General features: G+C 39.9%; 1 protein-coding gene across 13 annotated transcripts in view; it reads left to right on the top strand.

The window, feature by feature from the left end:
- LOC129753325 (uncharacterized) overlaps positions 1-14,962 on the top strand; it is a 183,677-nt gene that overhangs the window by 86,155 nt on the left and 82,560 nt on the right. For 2 of the 13 annotated variants that reach the window (XM_055749130.1, XM_055749132.1), the window contains exons 2-4: positions 2,832-3,111; positions 5,058-5,511; positions 5,972-7,488. In XM_055749130.1, the coding sequence (XP_055605105.1) occupies positions 5,496-5,511; positions 5,972-7,488 (1,533 nt within the window). In that variant the 5' untranslated portion in view covers positions 2,832-3,111; positions 5,058-5,495. Of the gene's footprint in view, positions 1-2,831; positions 3,112-3,446; positions 4,538-5,057; positions 5,512-5,971; positions 7,489-14,962 lie in introns of those variants that run through there. The other 11 variants (XR_008738924.1, XR_008738925.1, XM_055749135.1 and 8 more) reach the window with 10 other exon arrangements.

Raw genomic sequence — 14,962 nt, 5'->3', positions numbered from 1 at the left:
CGACTCAAGGCCCGATCTCTGCTCTAGCGACTCGCGATTGACCGCTCCTCGTGATGACTCGAGGTAAACACTTATACCTCTACTCTTGTTGATTAAAGGCCTCCTCTTGCGACTTGAGACCCGATCTCATATGAAGGCCTGATCTCTCCTCTAACGACTTCTTTAATCTCCAGTATTCCAGAATTCGAGTTTCACCACCTTTATGCCCGTCGTGTGTGGATCGCGAGCAGCTTATCCTAGACTCGCGCTTTTCATACCTCAAGCACGGGACTCAACGCAACTACTCGGATGATTCCCGACGAAGACGTCTTCCTACTCCAACTCGAATGGCTATCCCGGCGCGTCGAGAGCCTCTCCACCCGTGGGTATTCCCCAATCGTAGAATAACCCTTTTCCAACGATTTCCACTGCGAAGAAGGTCAAGGCTTATCCCCGCAGCTTCGGTCATTGGGATCCGAACTATTCGGATACTCTCCTACTACGACCGTTGTTCGGTCCTTTTTTATCCCTTTGGCTGGCATCCCTAGGATTTTCGGCCCGCGGCTTTTCTGCCCGCCGTATGCCACATCGAAAACAGCTTGTCCTGGACTCGCGCCTCTCACGGCACACATTCGGGACTTCGAACGCTACGACTCGGATGTTGACAGTAACGACATCCTACACTGACTCGAGAGGCTCGCCCGATATCGAGAAACTTTCTACCCGTAGGTATACCCCGACAGTGGTTAATCCCCTTCCTACGAGGTCCACTAGGAGGAAGGTATTGCCCGCAGTTTCCCACTTAGGAAGCGGCACTACTCGGATACTCCTCGGCGGTGGGGTATCCTACACACGTTCGCGGTGCACCCATGACCTCCATTACGCAGAAGATGATGCTTCGATCAAGGAACCGGACGCACACAACTTAGATGCCCCCAGGCGATGAAGTGATCCTCCAGCTCCTCTTTAGGGCAGTCATGATCCGGATGAACTCATTGCTGACAGCATGTCAAGTGTTGGAGTCCGTACACATCCTCTGCACCACGAACGTACCGCCGCAAACCTCGGACGGACAAACACCACATGTTCGGGTGTTTCCTCTTCGTCACCACAACTTGGGCAACATGGCGAAGTCACATGTCCAAACCGGTAGTGGTACTTCATGAAGCATCCATGACCAGTCAGGAATTTCGTCATATGGAAGTCCATTTCACCGTGTCTTCTTTCAATCCAGCTTCCGATGTGCGGGATCAGACGATGGGTCTACCTTCCTTTAGTTGAGCTGTCCCTCAGTTCATCGAGTCCTCATTGGCGACATCCCATACGTTGGGCGTATCTTTATTGTCGTAGTAATGGACATCCTCCTCGAGCAAAACCGAGATGGACATAACACCCGCTACTCCGGTATCCACTGATAACCCGCAAGTTCATCAGCCGCTGAACGCTGCTAAGCCTCTGCAGGTTACATTGTCTTCCCAGGGCCTGCCTCCATGTCGTTGCTCCGTACCGCAAGATTGACGTGGTCACGCTTGACAGAGGATACCTCTTGCTACTGCGGATTACCGATGAGTTCGACATCATCCGTGTGAGTGACGGCGTGGCCATTGCCTCTCTCTTACACACGTAGTCGACATGATTGAGTCTGTCGTCGATCATCACCCCTAGGTACCTAATTGCGCGTTTGGACACGATACCATACGGTCCAACTGCAATGGTACCTGTTTTGGGTGAGGTCAAGTTGGTGATCAGCACCATCTTGGTTTTGTGGTGGGCATCCAGGATACCTACTGTGGCAAGTAGCTGTCCAGGAGTCTCTCGCCAAGAGGACTGCACCATCCGCAAATCCTACGAGTTCAGCTTTCGATGAAAGGCTCATTCGTAGGAGCTCGTCGTACGTGATGTTCCACAGGCCCGGGCCAAGTATTGACCCCTGTGGCACACCCGCCGAAACCTCTTGTGTCCGTAAGCCTTCACCGGTCATAAACTGTAGTTGGTGATCGTGGACCATTCGGCGTAGCGATCATTCGGCCTGATGACCATTTGGCCCAGCATCTAAGAAGATTAGTTCCAATCAAAGTCCAATCAGCCTAAAGACAACTCGGTCCAACGACCATTCGGCCTAGCATCGATTCCGCATAGAGACCATTTGGCCTAACGTTCATTCAACTGAATATCCTTTGACAAAATAATCTTCGGTCACATGTCGCATTAGGCCTGTCGATAACTCATTCGGCCTAGCAACTTTCGGTTTAACTTCTTTCGGCCTGGCCGAATGTTTAGGTGGGGCCCCATTTAAGGGCTATCAAAGGGGGGAAAATTGAAACACTAACGCGTGACAAAAACTGCTGACCCGAGCAATGCCAGCCGGGGCGATAATAAAACCATTTTTCAATTAACCCGAATAATTAATAACTCTGTTTTAACGACAACGACGAACGGCTCGTTCCCCGACTGACACATCGTAAAGCAAAAACCAAAAAAAAGCGCTGTAATGCTCGCTTTCTATATATGGACTTAAACTCAATGAGACAGAACAAAAATGAGGAAGCGGGTTCCCTTCCATCGGCATCCCCAACATAATGTATGTATTATACCACATACCTCCCATACGTATAGGAGTAGTTAGTCGAATTTGCCCTCTCTATACCTAGAACGTTGTTGGATTAACAACAATTGTCGGTCCCAAACGGAATGAAAAAAGGAAAACCGTATTGAGAGAGTGAAACTAAGAGCAAAAAATAAAAAACAACACACAATTCAAAATTAAAACTACCAGCCGCCAAGGCAGTACCCAAGCAAGACTAATCTTAAATCTTCGTTTTCCCTTTTATCTTTTTTTCTCTCGTTTGCAGAGTTCCTGCACGCAGCACAGCAGCATCCAGCAACAGGACAGGAGTTCTATAAATAAATCTCGCCCATATCAAAAGTGCAGCAACAGCACACGAATCGTCTGAAGCTGAATCGGAGTAACGCACGTTCGTTGTTGGATTGGATTGGATCGGAGTACAACCTTTTTCGAATTTTGGGGTGTGTAAGAGAGAGATTGCTCTCTTACCCGCGATCAGTGAATGCGACCCCGAAGAATTATTCGAGTTTAAGGCGGACTACGAAGAAAAACCGAAAAAAATATGGGTACGATCTTGTTGTAATTTTTCTAAGATTTATTGGAAGCATTAGCTTCTGTTTCAACCGAAGAACGAAAAAGGGTGGTTTATTAGTACAACTAGAATCAACGTGGGATGTGCGGTGTAGTACAAACACACTACTAAGTAGATTTGGTGGTGGTCGTGGTGAAGTGCGATCGCGAGTAGGGTAATTATATTTGCGCAAAACCGGAGTCTCTGCAGAGTTTGGGGTGTGCGCGGAGATAAATCTTGCCGTCGTTGATCTGCGACGCGAAGCAATCCAATTGGAGGTGCGGCAAGCGGCGTCGCGGTATTTTTTTGTTTTCCTTTTTTAAAGAGACGACGACGACGGTGATCGTGCGAGAGTGAGAATCGCGTTTTGTGCTGTTGAAGAGCGAGTCTACTAGAGGAAATACTAAGGCGAATCGGCCTACACATGGTTCACGAATCACGACGTATTACACGACGAGGATCGACGAAAAAGCCGCCGTCCCAAAGAGTTTAGTCGCGAGAGTTCCATTCGTAGCGTAGGACGTGATCGTGCAAGTGATCGCGCGCGTGTGTGCTCATACGTGTAGTTTTCGTGAAAAAATTGTGATATTTTTTCGCTGCCCACCAGTTGTGAATTGTGAAGAAAAAAGTGATAGCAGCATAGGAAAAATTGCCACTATAATAAAACAGCGCGGAATTTCCGTCTTTTGGGTGTGCTAATGAGGAAGAATTCTTCCCGAGCGATCAAGAAAAATCTTCACGTACGTTTTTTCTTCCTAAAGTCAGTGTTAAGCGCCCGCCGAAGAAAACCAGTGCGGTTCTAAAAATAAAAAAATCTCGCGAGAAAGTGGTGGCGGCACCTATCGGAGGAAAATACGCTCGAGTTTCGAGTCGCTAGCCATTGCTATTGGAAGAAGAAGGGCACAGGCATGATTGACGGTACAAAATAATAGCACCAACAAGTAGAAGAATCCCACCCGTGTGGATCATCTGAATGAAAAGTGATAAATAGCAGGCAGCAGCAGCACCACATTCTGCACTGTGTCAAATCAAAACAACAATCGCCGAGTGCTGGTGCCAATATTTGTGTATTTTTTAGCGACTAGCGCCAAGGAGAAATTCGAACGCTTCCTAAATGAATGAAGCTTTCAATTTCTATTACCAGAATTTGTTCTCGATAAGTGAGTTCGAATCATCTCTCGTCGTCGTCGTCGTCGTCGCTTAAAATCTAAAACCAAAATACCACCGTGTTACACTGTGCTAGCCCCTTACCCACCTCTTTAAAAAAAATAGTCCCAGCAAATAAATCCAGAATCGGAGCACAATGGAGCGATTCCCTATTGGGAACAAGAAGTGATCCCCATAGGAAATATTTTTTAAAGAATAACCTCAATGTTTTGAACCAAAAGCAATTGAAATCACACCCACCCCGAAAGTAATCGGTAATAAAACTGCCCTCAGCCTATTTTCAAGAAAAACATCTCCGCACTTTCCGTGTAAATAACTACCGATTGTCGTTTTTTTTAAATTAAAAAATCTAACTAAAAACCAACCAAACTAAAACCCAATTATCGTGACCTACAACTAAAAAGATAAAGAAAAATCTGTGCCTTTTTTTCTGTGTTTGTGTGTGTGCGCTCATTAACAACACCCGAAGATTGATTTCGGCTCGCTTAATCTCAGGCTCACTCGCCGCCATCCAAACGTGCCCGCTCGAAGAGTTCAAGGACGTTACCTGTTGCCACGACGATTCAATCTGTTAATAATTGACCTTCGCCACAACCATCACCACCACCATTCGTTTGTTTTATCGCTTGTATTTGTGCAATAACCCCTTTTTATCGCTCTTCGAGAAAGACCCAGTGTTTACTTCCTGTGAGTGTAAGCGTGAGCGCTTGTTCCTTCTACATATGTTTCTCCATCAATCTCCAACTTCTACTTTCCCATGTTGTTGTTTCGCAGTAGCTGCCGCTTTGCCGTGTGCGTGTGTATCTTTGTGTTTGTGAATTGAGCTATCAAAATCAATAGAAAGAAAAATAATTTGGAAACCACAAAAATCAGTTTAATGAAAATTTGAGATCCATTGAAGAAAAAGTTCTGGGAAAACAATTCTGTTTTTCCTCGTCCCATTCGTATGTGTTTTGGGTCTTTATGCGTGTTTTATCGTCAGCACTACGCAACTTCATCGAAGCAACCCTTGGTGAAGATTGCACGCACACACGCGCTTCAGTTCAACCGGTGTAAACATCAGCGAACGAGTGCCGATCGCAATAGGCAGTTGTGCTGTGTTGTGTTGTTTTGCGACGTAATCTAATGCGTGTGTGCGTGTCGGCGGTGGATTAGTGCGGCGTCGGCGCCGGCCTGATCTCGGCGGCCGACCTTCAACCCAACTGCCAGCAGATGTGGATAACGATGTGTAAGCACCCCATCAGAAGGAGAAGTATTCTACTACTATTTTGCTCACAAGTATTTGTCCGCTAGGCGGCGGACCTCCCTCTCCCGCATAAAAAATTAAATCAAAAGAAGAAGAAGGAAGATCCTAATGTTTTTGTTGATGTGTATTTGAATGAAGAATCAAGATTTTGTTTTTGTGTATTCGTTCATCGTCACTCGTTTTTTGTTGTTGTTGTGATTAATGTGTCTCAAAACAACAGAGATCCAAGGAAGCCTTGCTAGCTGAAGAGAACGAATGAAAGCTCGGGGGGAAATCGTTTGCTAATAAAATGTTTCTCTCTCATTTTCTCAAACGGTGATTGTGTGCGTGTGTGTGATCCAAATAAAATCAATTTAAAATCGATGGAAAATCAAATTGTGTTGAAAATATTGGAAAATAAATTGTGAAAAAAATCGGAAAAACGAAATAATGGCGACTACAGCGAAGCAGTCGTCCGCTTCGTCGCCTTCGTCGAATGTACGTAGTTTCGTCGAAGGACAGCCGCAGAACAGCAACCACCATCAGCAGCAGGAGGATCTCGATGCGATCGCGAAGCAGATCTCCGATCATGCCGAAGCCATCTACCAGACGTGGAAAGCGCGTGGCTTAGCACCAACCGAGATCCTCAACTGCCAACTACCGACAGCGGACGGGGAGAATGCGTTCAGCAAGACCTTGAGTCCAACGCAAGCTACCTCTTCCGCTTTATCGCCGTCGTCGTCCTCGAAGGGTGCTTCCGTCATCGTCGGAGGTGGTGGAAGTCCCATCACCAGTAGTGGTTCCTCTGCCAAAGCTTCCGGCGTCGCTGAACTACTTGCCCAGGCGCCCGAACTGTCCAACAACAGTCTCGAGCAGCTCGTCAGTTCCTTCGTCAACGAAGATAAAGCTCGAATCGCCGCCCAAAAACAGCGAACTGCCGGACGAACGCCGACCGCCGGCTCGGCCATCAAGAGTGTCCTCCAAAAGTTCGAACAAAACGGTGCTCAACCCAACTTGAACCCAACTTCCCCGGTCGTCAACAAATCCAACCATATCCGACCTGGTGGAAGCTCGAACAAAGTGACAATTAGTAATAACAACAACAACAATCTAAACACGCTAAACAAAAACAACGTACCGGATGTGTTAAAGGATACCATCGCCGACAAACCGCGTGAGAAACCCCAAACTCCGGTCAAACCGGACCATCTGCTAAACCATGTTCCTAGCTGGCCCCTCAAAAACCGTGTAGTGAAAACCAACCAGCAAAACTCGATCAACCTCAATCGAGGACCTCCGAGCTCCAACTCCAACAGCAGTAGTGGCCTTACTAGTAGCATCGTCGTCGGCGTGTCCAAAAATACCGCCGAGCTTATGGACGAGGTGTCCCGGGAGGAGGAACGCCTGATAAACGCACTTAAAACGGGAACCGTCCTCAACAACACCACCGCCACCGTTGCCGCCGACAACCTGCTGCCGGAGGTGATCACCTCAACGCTTGCCGCCGATCGGGACGTCCCTGACTACGGTAGCTATCATAACCCCTCGGAAATGGTCACTTCAACCTCCCTAACCTCAAATGGTACTAACGGCACCAGCAATGGTGCCGTCGACCTTCAGAACAATGCTGCGGCAGCTGCCGCAGCAGCAGCAGCCGCCGCCAATGCCAAACAGTGGAACGGGGTCCCGATGAAACCGAACCACATACCGATCCTGAATATCCATCAGATCCACGAGCAGCACAAGCTATCGACAAACTTTGCGCGCAATGTGAGCACCACTCGATTGCCGAAAGATTTCGGGCGATCGGCAGGCTTGGGTCAGGACGGCAAGAAGGAGGACTTCCAGGCGAAAACCATTCCCAGTCCGATCCGGCCGTTCCTGTCCCGGGGATCGGTGGCGGAGCGGGTTCTCATCTTCGAGAAGTGTCCGGAGAAGGCGCCACCGCGGGAGCGACCCAAAGAGGCGGTGAAGCTGCAGGTGAGTTTTTATATGATAGTTTTATCTTTCTCGTATATGGCTTAGCAATGCTCAATTAGCCTCGTTCAAGTTGATTCAACAATACATTAAAAGTTGATGAAGAAGTAGGACCCATAAAATATACGAAAATCTGTCATCAAGGTTCAGGAACACTTTCCTTGATGTTAATATGGTTCATTTTTTTTTTTTAATTTATTGAGGCATGTAGATTAACAATCACTTTCATTCTCAACTATTTTCTGGGTATATTTTGAGAATGTACCTTCGCAATAAAAGCCTCTGATTTTGAAGATCACGCCTCGAAGATGAGAGCCTTCAGAGAATCGACACTTGAGTGAGAGGATCCACAGGCATTCGTTTAAACATACACCAACATCAAATAGTCGAGGGGGTTCAAATCCGGACTGCTCGGAGGCCCGAGATTCTTCGGCCAAAACTTCATATTTTCCTCCATCCAGGTTTGGATCCGTTCTGAAGTACTCCATAAGCTCAATTTTCTTAGAAAACAAAGTCATATTGCATTTTGAAGAGCCTAACCGAAAATTCATGGTTTACGGGTGAAAATCCAGCTTATATAGAGTTTCAGGCAACGGCTTAAAGTTCGAATTTCTTTAACCTACTAAATAACGACGCCGGCCAAGTCCTTATAGTCGAAAAGGGGATGTGAAGTGCAGTACATATCGAGACCGGCTGTATAATATCCCTCCACAATTTTCACGCTAAGTCTTTGGGAAAAAAAACGGTAAAGAAGCATGCCATATTACCCTGGTAGGCGTTTGACCACTTGAAACCTAATAAACACTTTATCGGACTTAATTTAGTGGTACTGCAAAGCGGTCGAAGATTCGATTTTTGTCTTTAAAATCGGAAATCGGGAGTATCGAAATTTTAAAATTGACACCAAATTGTTTGAAAATGAATAAAACGTCGAGATCTGGTTTTATTTGAAAAAAATCTCCAAAAATTGACTTTCTGGGATTTTTTTTCCATTTGTTCAATTCTGTCTTTTTGAAAAAAAAAAAACGGTTATTTTTGTCATTATTTGGGTCGTTAATTTATTCATCATGATCAAAGTTGTTTAGAAAGAGAAATATTTGGCCAATTTCCAGCATAAATTGAGCAAGAGTAACCTTTTGTATTGAAACTGTAAACATGACATACAAATCCCTGCCTAGTCTGGGTTTTTTAGAACAGTAACTTAACAAATTTGGAGTTTGAAACCAACCATTTCTTCAAAATTAATAAATCGAATACTAATTTTATACACCAACAAGTTGAAAGCCATCGAACAGGTTTTTACCACTAATGATGGTCGTCAGAACAAGAAAACAAATCTAAAACCTAGTATTCTCTACTTTATTGCTAAAAATTTTGCTGTAAAAGTTTTATACTGATATGAAATATTCGTAAAAAAAAAACAAATACATACAGTCTCAATTTTATTTTTTGTTTATTAATCTTCTTCATGCTCAATATCACATTCAAAAAAGTTTTGATAAATTACACTCAAGACCTTAACATTCTTCCAAGAAGCAAAGAATTTAAAGCTAATTTTAACTAATTTTGGGTGCTCTGAATCTAAATATGCAATTTTTCTATCAGCTTGTTTTATTGAATTAACTTCTGAAAATAGGTTCAAATCGTTTAAGAAATTTCAGCCTTTTTTGAAAAACTTTAAAATAAAAAAAAATGTTTTCAATCAATTATTAACTTTCCTCAAAACATCAAGTAATTAAGAGTTCTGCGAAAAAAGTTCTACAGTTTTCTATTTGATTAATTTTCCCCCATTCAATGAATTTTTCCAAGAAGTTTTGAGCGAGATTGAATTCTAGAAATATAAATCTTATCGTGTGGAGATTTCAACAAATTTATTAAATGAAATCAAGTTTTTTTTTTTAAGTTTCTGCAGATAATGTCAGAAATACTTGTTAAGATATCTTTACAATTTTGTAAAAACTGTAGAATTTTACTTTTTACATCATGCATCATCATAATCAAAATATTATTCCTTAATCGAATGAAGTTTAATAAACAAATTAAGAATCAGATTTGTTCTTAAATATAGATTTGTTTGTTAATCAATAATCAATGTTTGGCGATAGACCAAATTTCACAAAAGATTCGAGTTCAGTACGCTAAAATCTAGCGAATAAATCTTCAAAACATTGATGTTAAACGTGTTTATTGGGTAAAAATCCTTCAAAAATGTAAAAAAAACTATCTTTTCATCTTCAAATTTTGTTTTAATTTTAATTTTGTTTCGAATTAACGAATTAAAAAGTCAAACTACTTAGATTTTTAGCAATATTTTCAATAAGTTTGTCTTTGTTTTAAAATTCTGAATTTTTGTTCTGAAAACATAAGTCTTTGAATCTTAATTTTTTATAAGAAAAACATAGATTCTAGCTTCTGTTCTTTCCAGTGCCCAATATTTCAATTGAGTGTGACATTGTGAATTGTTTTGAAAATTTCAATTTCTTTGATTAGTAGAATTTTTATTTTTTTGAGTATGAATCAATTTTTTTTCATATGTTGTCCCAGAGAACACAATATTGTAAATATACAAAGAAACCGTAATGAGTATATTTCCGTATATTGCCTTTAAGTAATCATTGTGTCTTATATCTTTAAACAATAATAATTGTCAATCCATCACGTGCAAACATTGCGGAAGAATTAATCAACTAGTCGAAAATGAAAAAGCTGATAAGAGCTGTTAAATGCAAAATTCTATTCTCAATTTATTTAATAACTCTATCACCACTTAAAATCTCTAGATCAGAGAAATTTACAGTTGGATATTGAAACTTTTTTCATTTAATTATCCACCACTCGGTATGAGCTTCATCGAAAGCAAAATGAATATTTCCATCATGACTATTGGGAAGTAACATTATGGATTCAGATGAAGAACCTCAAATAAAAAAATACTAAAGAATTGAATTCAAATTCCATGGAGATACAGAAAGTTCAACGGTGAAATTCAAAACCTAAAATCGGATTTTATTCAGACCCACAATTCAAGGTATCAAATTAAAATCGTACTTTTAAATTTCAAATGAAATACAATTACAAAATTGAGAATCAAAGTTACAGTCAGAGGAAAGTCGGAATTGCAAAATTCATAATTGAAATCCAAATGTTTATTTCACTTTCATATCTTTAAAACACACAAAAAATCGTTTTCATGTAATGTGTTAAATTTTTTGTTAAATGTATTGTGAATTAAAACTTATTATTTAAAATAATTTATTTATTTGAAAAAAAATTTATAAAAAAAATTCAGAAGCTTTTGCTGAAAGATATTCTAAATCTGAGGAAAGTTACCTTCAAAAACAATGATCCTGAATGGAAATTAAATTTTCAAGACACATTAATCATAAATTTGGAATAAGATGAGATTGAAAATATGGAAATATTCATATTAAGAGAATTGCTCAATGAAACCCGCAATTGAACTTTGAGAGCTTTTTTTTTGATAATTATAATTTGAAAATGGCCATTTAGAGAACGATATACTGAATTCAGGGTTTTTCCTTAAGTAGAAGATAATTTTAAAAAATGTGCATCAGGATCAACAGTACGACTTTTGGGTTTGATCAGTTGGAATAGTTTCAATTAGAATTTCATATCATAGATTTGAATTTGAATAAAAATTCAATAGCGGAACTTTTTTCAAGATTAAAATGGGTGTAAAGTGTGTATAAATCAACGAAAATTGCAATAATGATCGAAAAACTAAGAACTATTTTGCATTATTCATACTCATACTTAAGGAATGTATTCCAAAAAAAATGCAACACTTGGTTTTGTGAACAAATTTTGAACGCATGGATGTAAAATGATGAAATGTTTAGCGAATTTACCCGGTAATGTGAAAATTTTTGTGATGTTCTGGCAAGTGGTTTATGATATATTTTTCGACGTTATTTTTGGGCAACATAATGCATTCTACAATGTTTACAATGAACCACCCTTTTTCAAATCAAGGCTATTTTTGATCAAGTTTTCTGTTTTCTGAAGCTTGATGTTCAAAAGCCCTCAAAATTTTGAATTTGGTGGAAGTTTTAGAAAATTTACTCGATTGTCCTCCTTCGGCACAAAAATTTCATTTTTTTCCTTTTTTTTATAGGAATTTAACCCATTAGGGCCATTCTTCCTCGCTGAAAATTTCATCAATTTCTATCCATGCATTCAAAAGTTATTTACAAAACAAAGATTCCCTGGATTTATTCGGACATTCCCGTGTTTCGATAAAAAAAATGAAAATTTTTGAGGTTTTTATTCACTTTCTTATAGATTTTTTTTTCGAATTATCATCGAATTCTTTTAAAATTTGTCCGGATTTTATGTTGGAAAACTCGAGATTAAATGCCCAGATATTGCCAGGTATTGTAAAAATTCGTTCAGCCAAAATAATTCGAGAAAAATTCTGTAATTCAACAATTCAACAGGCGAGCCATATTTCAGAAATGAGATTGGCTGTCGGGCCGAAAAAACAAATTGGTCAACGTCTCTTATCACCACCTTAGAATTTTTTATCTGTCTTTCGTCTCAACTCTTTAACCCTCACCGATAAAGCCGCAAAATAATTTCAACGGCAAATTCATGGTGATTACTCTTCCTTAAAAATATTAAGTTCAGGTTCATCTTAATAAGTCATTTTTGTTACTTGCATATTTTTACAAATTTTGCTCTATTTGAAAAAATAGTAGAAATATCACGACATACGAAATGAATGATCCCTCCCTAATTATGTATGTACGTCAATCTTTTTAAGGGATTTAAAACCTCCTCGTTTATTCAGCCCAGAAATGTCTAATCGCGTAACTACAACGGTCTCCAAATAAATTAAAGAACGCCCATTTTCCAAAGTTTTCAAGTTCACCATTCTTCATAGAAAATAAGCTGAATAAAATAGTTGATAAAAAGAAACGTTCACAAGCTTTTAATATTTGAAAGAATAGTTTTTTCAACAAACTTTAGTTATATCATAAATATATTGATTTTTCAAAGTACTGACCTCAACTTCAACTCAATCAATCTCTTTTTAATGTTTCCAGTATTTCGATCTGACAAGTTAATTAGGAAAGCCATGCATAAACAGGATGAATACCAATTTGATTGTTTTATAATCATTGCACCTTTTTGAATTAAAAATTTTGATACAATAAGTCGTTCTTCTGAGAGATTAGTCAGTACCAAACCGGTTCTTGTTGAATTCTACTACTCAACTGTAAATTCTGTCTAGTTTTTCATTATTAATGTTCAAAAATAAAGAGTACGTGGTCTATTAAAATATATTTGGATTTGGTTTATTTTTCATAAACATACCTTTTTCTGTTAAAGCTTAGCGAAAATTAACAAATTTGAAGAATTTACAGCATACTTTATATATTTTACATAATTTGCAAAAGTTGTTAAATGTTGATGGATGAACGAAGTTGTTGAACTAGAATTCAAGTAACGAATGGTTGAAGTTGTTGTAAAAGTATAATTTTAAGTATGATGTTTATATGATTCGGTATTTTTTTACGATTTTTATACGATTTTGATACGATCTTACTATCTATCTAAACTCCTCAATATTAAAACTAGAGTCCGTTTAAATGCTCTTCATACTAATGACACTGACCATACTGCCTATACACTCCATTTCGTTTGTTGGATAATTTTCTCAGAAGTACGCTACATTAAACAGGTACATTTTTCTTACTGGGCATTTTTGTAGTCAAATTTTGCAGTTCAATACCGACAGTAGGTGGCATAATTAGCCAGAAGATGGTCGGATTTTTGTTAGTAGTTTCATGTCAGTGTGATCAGTGCCAATGATATGTAGTCATCAAAACCCAATCGGAAAACACTGAAAAATGTGTTGATGGAATTTACAGATAATGTGTCAAATACCGTACAGTTCTGATAATTTAAAAATTGTAATTGTAATTGTTTTTGTATTCAGTGACGGTAACTTTTTTTTTATCAAATTTTATGATGCCCTCATAGCCAGAGAGGTATAAGTGTATGAATTATCGATTTTGAGTAAACTATGCCGAACTATTTTCCATGTTTCAAATTATATTTGGTAATTTTTTTTTCAGATTTTTAAATCATGTTCGCATACTTTTACGTTTGAAAGAAAATTGCAAATGTTAGAAAAATGTATGGAAAATGGCCAAACACAACAATTGAAAAGCGTGTTTTCTCGGAATAAGTTTTTGGCTAATATCAACTCGAAGAGATTTTTAGATCGTTGTTTTGAATTTAGTTAGTATAGATTCAGATATATTTGTCCAACGAAAAACGTCAAATTCTTAGAACATGGGTTTTTTTTTTCCAAAAAGAGATTATCGGGTCACAAATAGTCAGCCGCGGGCCAAATTTGACCCGCAGGCCATGGTTTGGCCACCCTTACTCTAGGGGGTCCCGTTAACTTATATTAGAGTGAAACTATTCGAGATATTCTTTCAAGGGGTCCCTTATCTGTTAAATTAAACATTTTAAATCTGATTTTCATTTTCCTAGTTTTCTAGAACTTAAAGCAGTATGATTAAAGTAATGTTTGAATTTAATTTTCCTCTGGAAGCCCCCCCTGAGCCGGGTTGTCCGGGGCAATTGCCCCCATTGCACTCCCGGCCTTGATCATGAGTTATAAAATGGTGTTAGAAATCAATTTCCTCATTTATTATGTATTTGTGGAATTGTTATTTTTTTTAGCTAAATTTGAATTTTGAACCCCCCCTCCCCTCTATGGACGCGTCCATCGCAGGAGCCTGGGTGCATCTCTAATAAAATCACATTTTGATTTTGCCTATTGATGCTGTGATGAATTTTTAAGTCATTTTTCAACAGATGTAGCATTCATACAATAATTTTCACAACTTGTCTTTCACGTGTAACTGTGAAGCGTCCAGAGCTGACGGTTTCCGCATTAAGGTGAGATCTTCCCAACTGACAACCTATAGAATAGAGTCTGTCCAGTAGTGCGGCGGCGGCTTGAAATCATCAGGCGCACTAGTCTTCAGGCCATTTCCCATTTCGTCGCGACGTTGCGTCGCCTCCCTCAACCGTTTGCGTCGTCGTCGTCGTCATCAACCGACTGATCGCCGCGGCGGTGGTGCGCACAAGTGGTAATTAAATTTTATGGCAGTCTCAATGCTGGCCACTTTTCCATACAAGGGCCTTTCCAACTCTGAAGCAAAGAGCTTGCGCAGGGGGGAATTGGGATGGACAAATTGATCCACTGTAATACAACTAACTTCGGAAATTGAGTCACGAACCAAACGAAAACGTTCGTTGGTGGTAATTACGTGAACGTTGCCTGTCCGTTCATCGGAGTTGGTAAGCGCGCGCTTCAGCCATCAACGCAACGCATCAACATAACTTCCGGATTCGCCGATGGGCTTTGCGGCTTGCGTGGTTGTTGCGTTATATGAATAAACTTAACCGCTTCCCTTTTCTGGAGGCGCAGAGAAAA

This window comes from Uranotaenia lowii, chromosome 3 (genome assembly GCF_029784155.1).
Source record: "Uranotaenia lowii strain MFRU-FL chromosome 3, ASM2978415v1, whole genome shotgun sequence".
Classification (NCBI taxonomy): domain Eukaryota; kingdom Metazoa; phylum Arthropoda; class Insecta; order Diptera; family Culicidae; genus Uranotaenia; species Uranotaenia lowii.
Note: the sequence above shows the minus strand (reverse complement) of the source record. Positions and strands in the feature narration are given on the sequence as shown.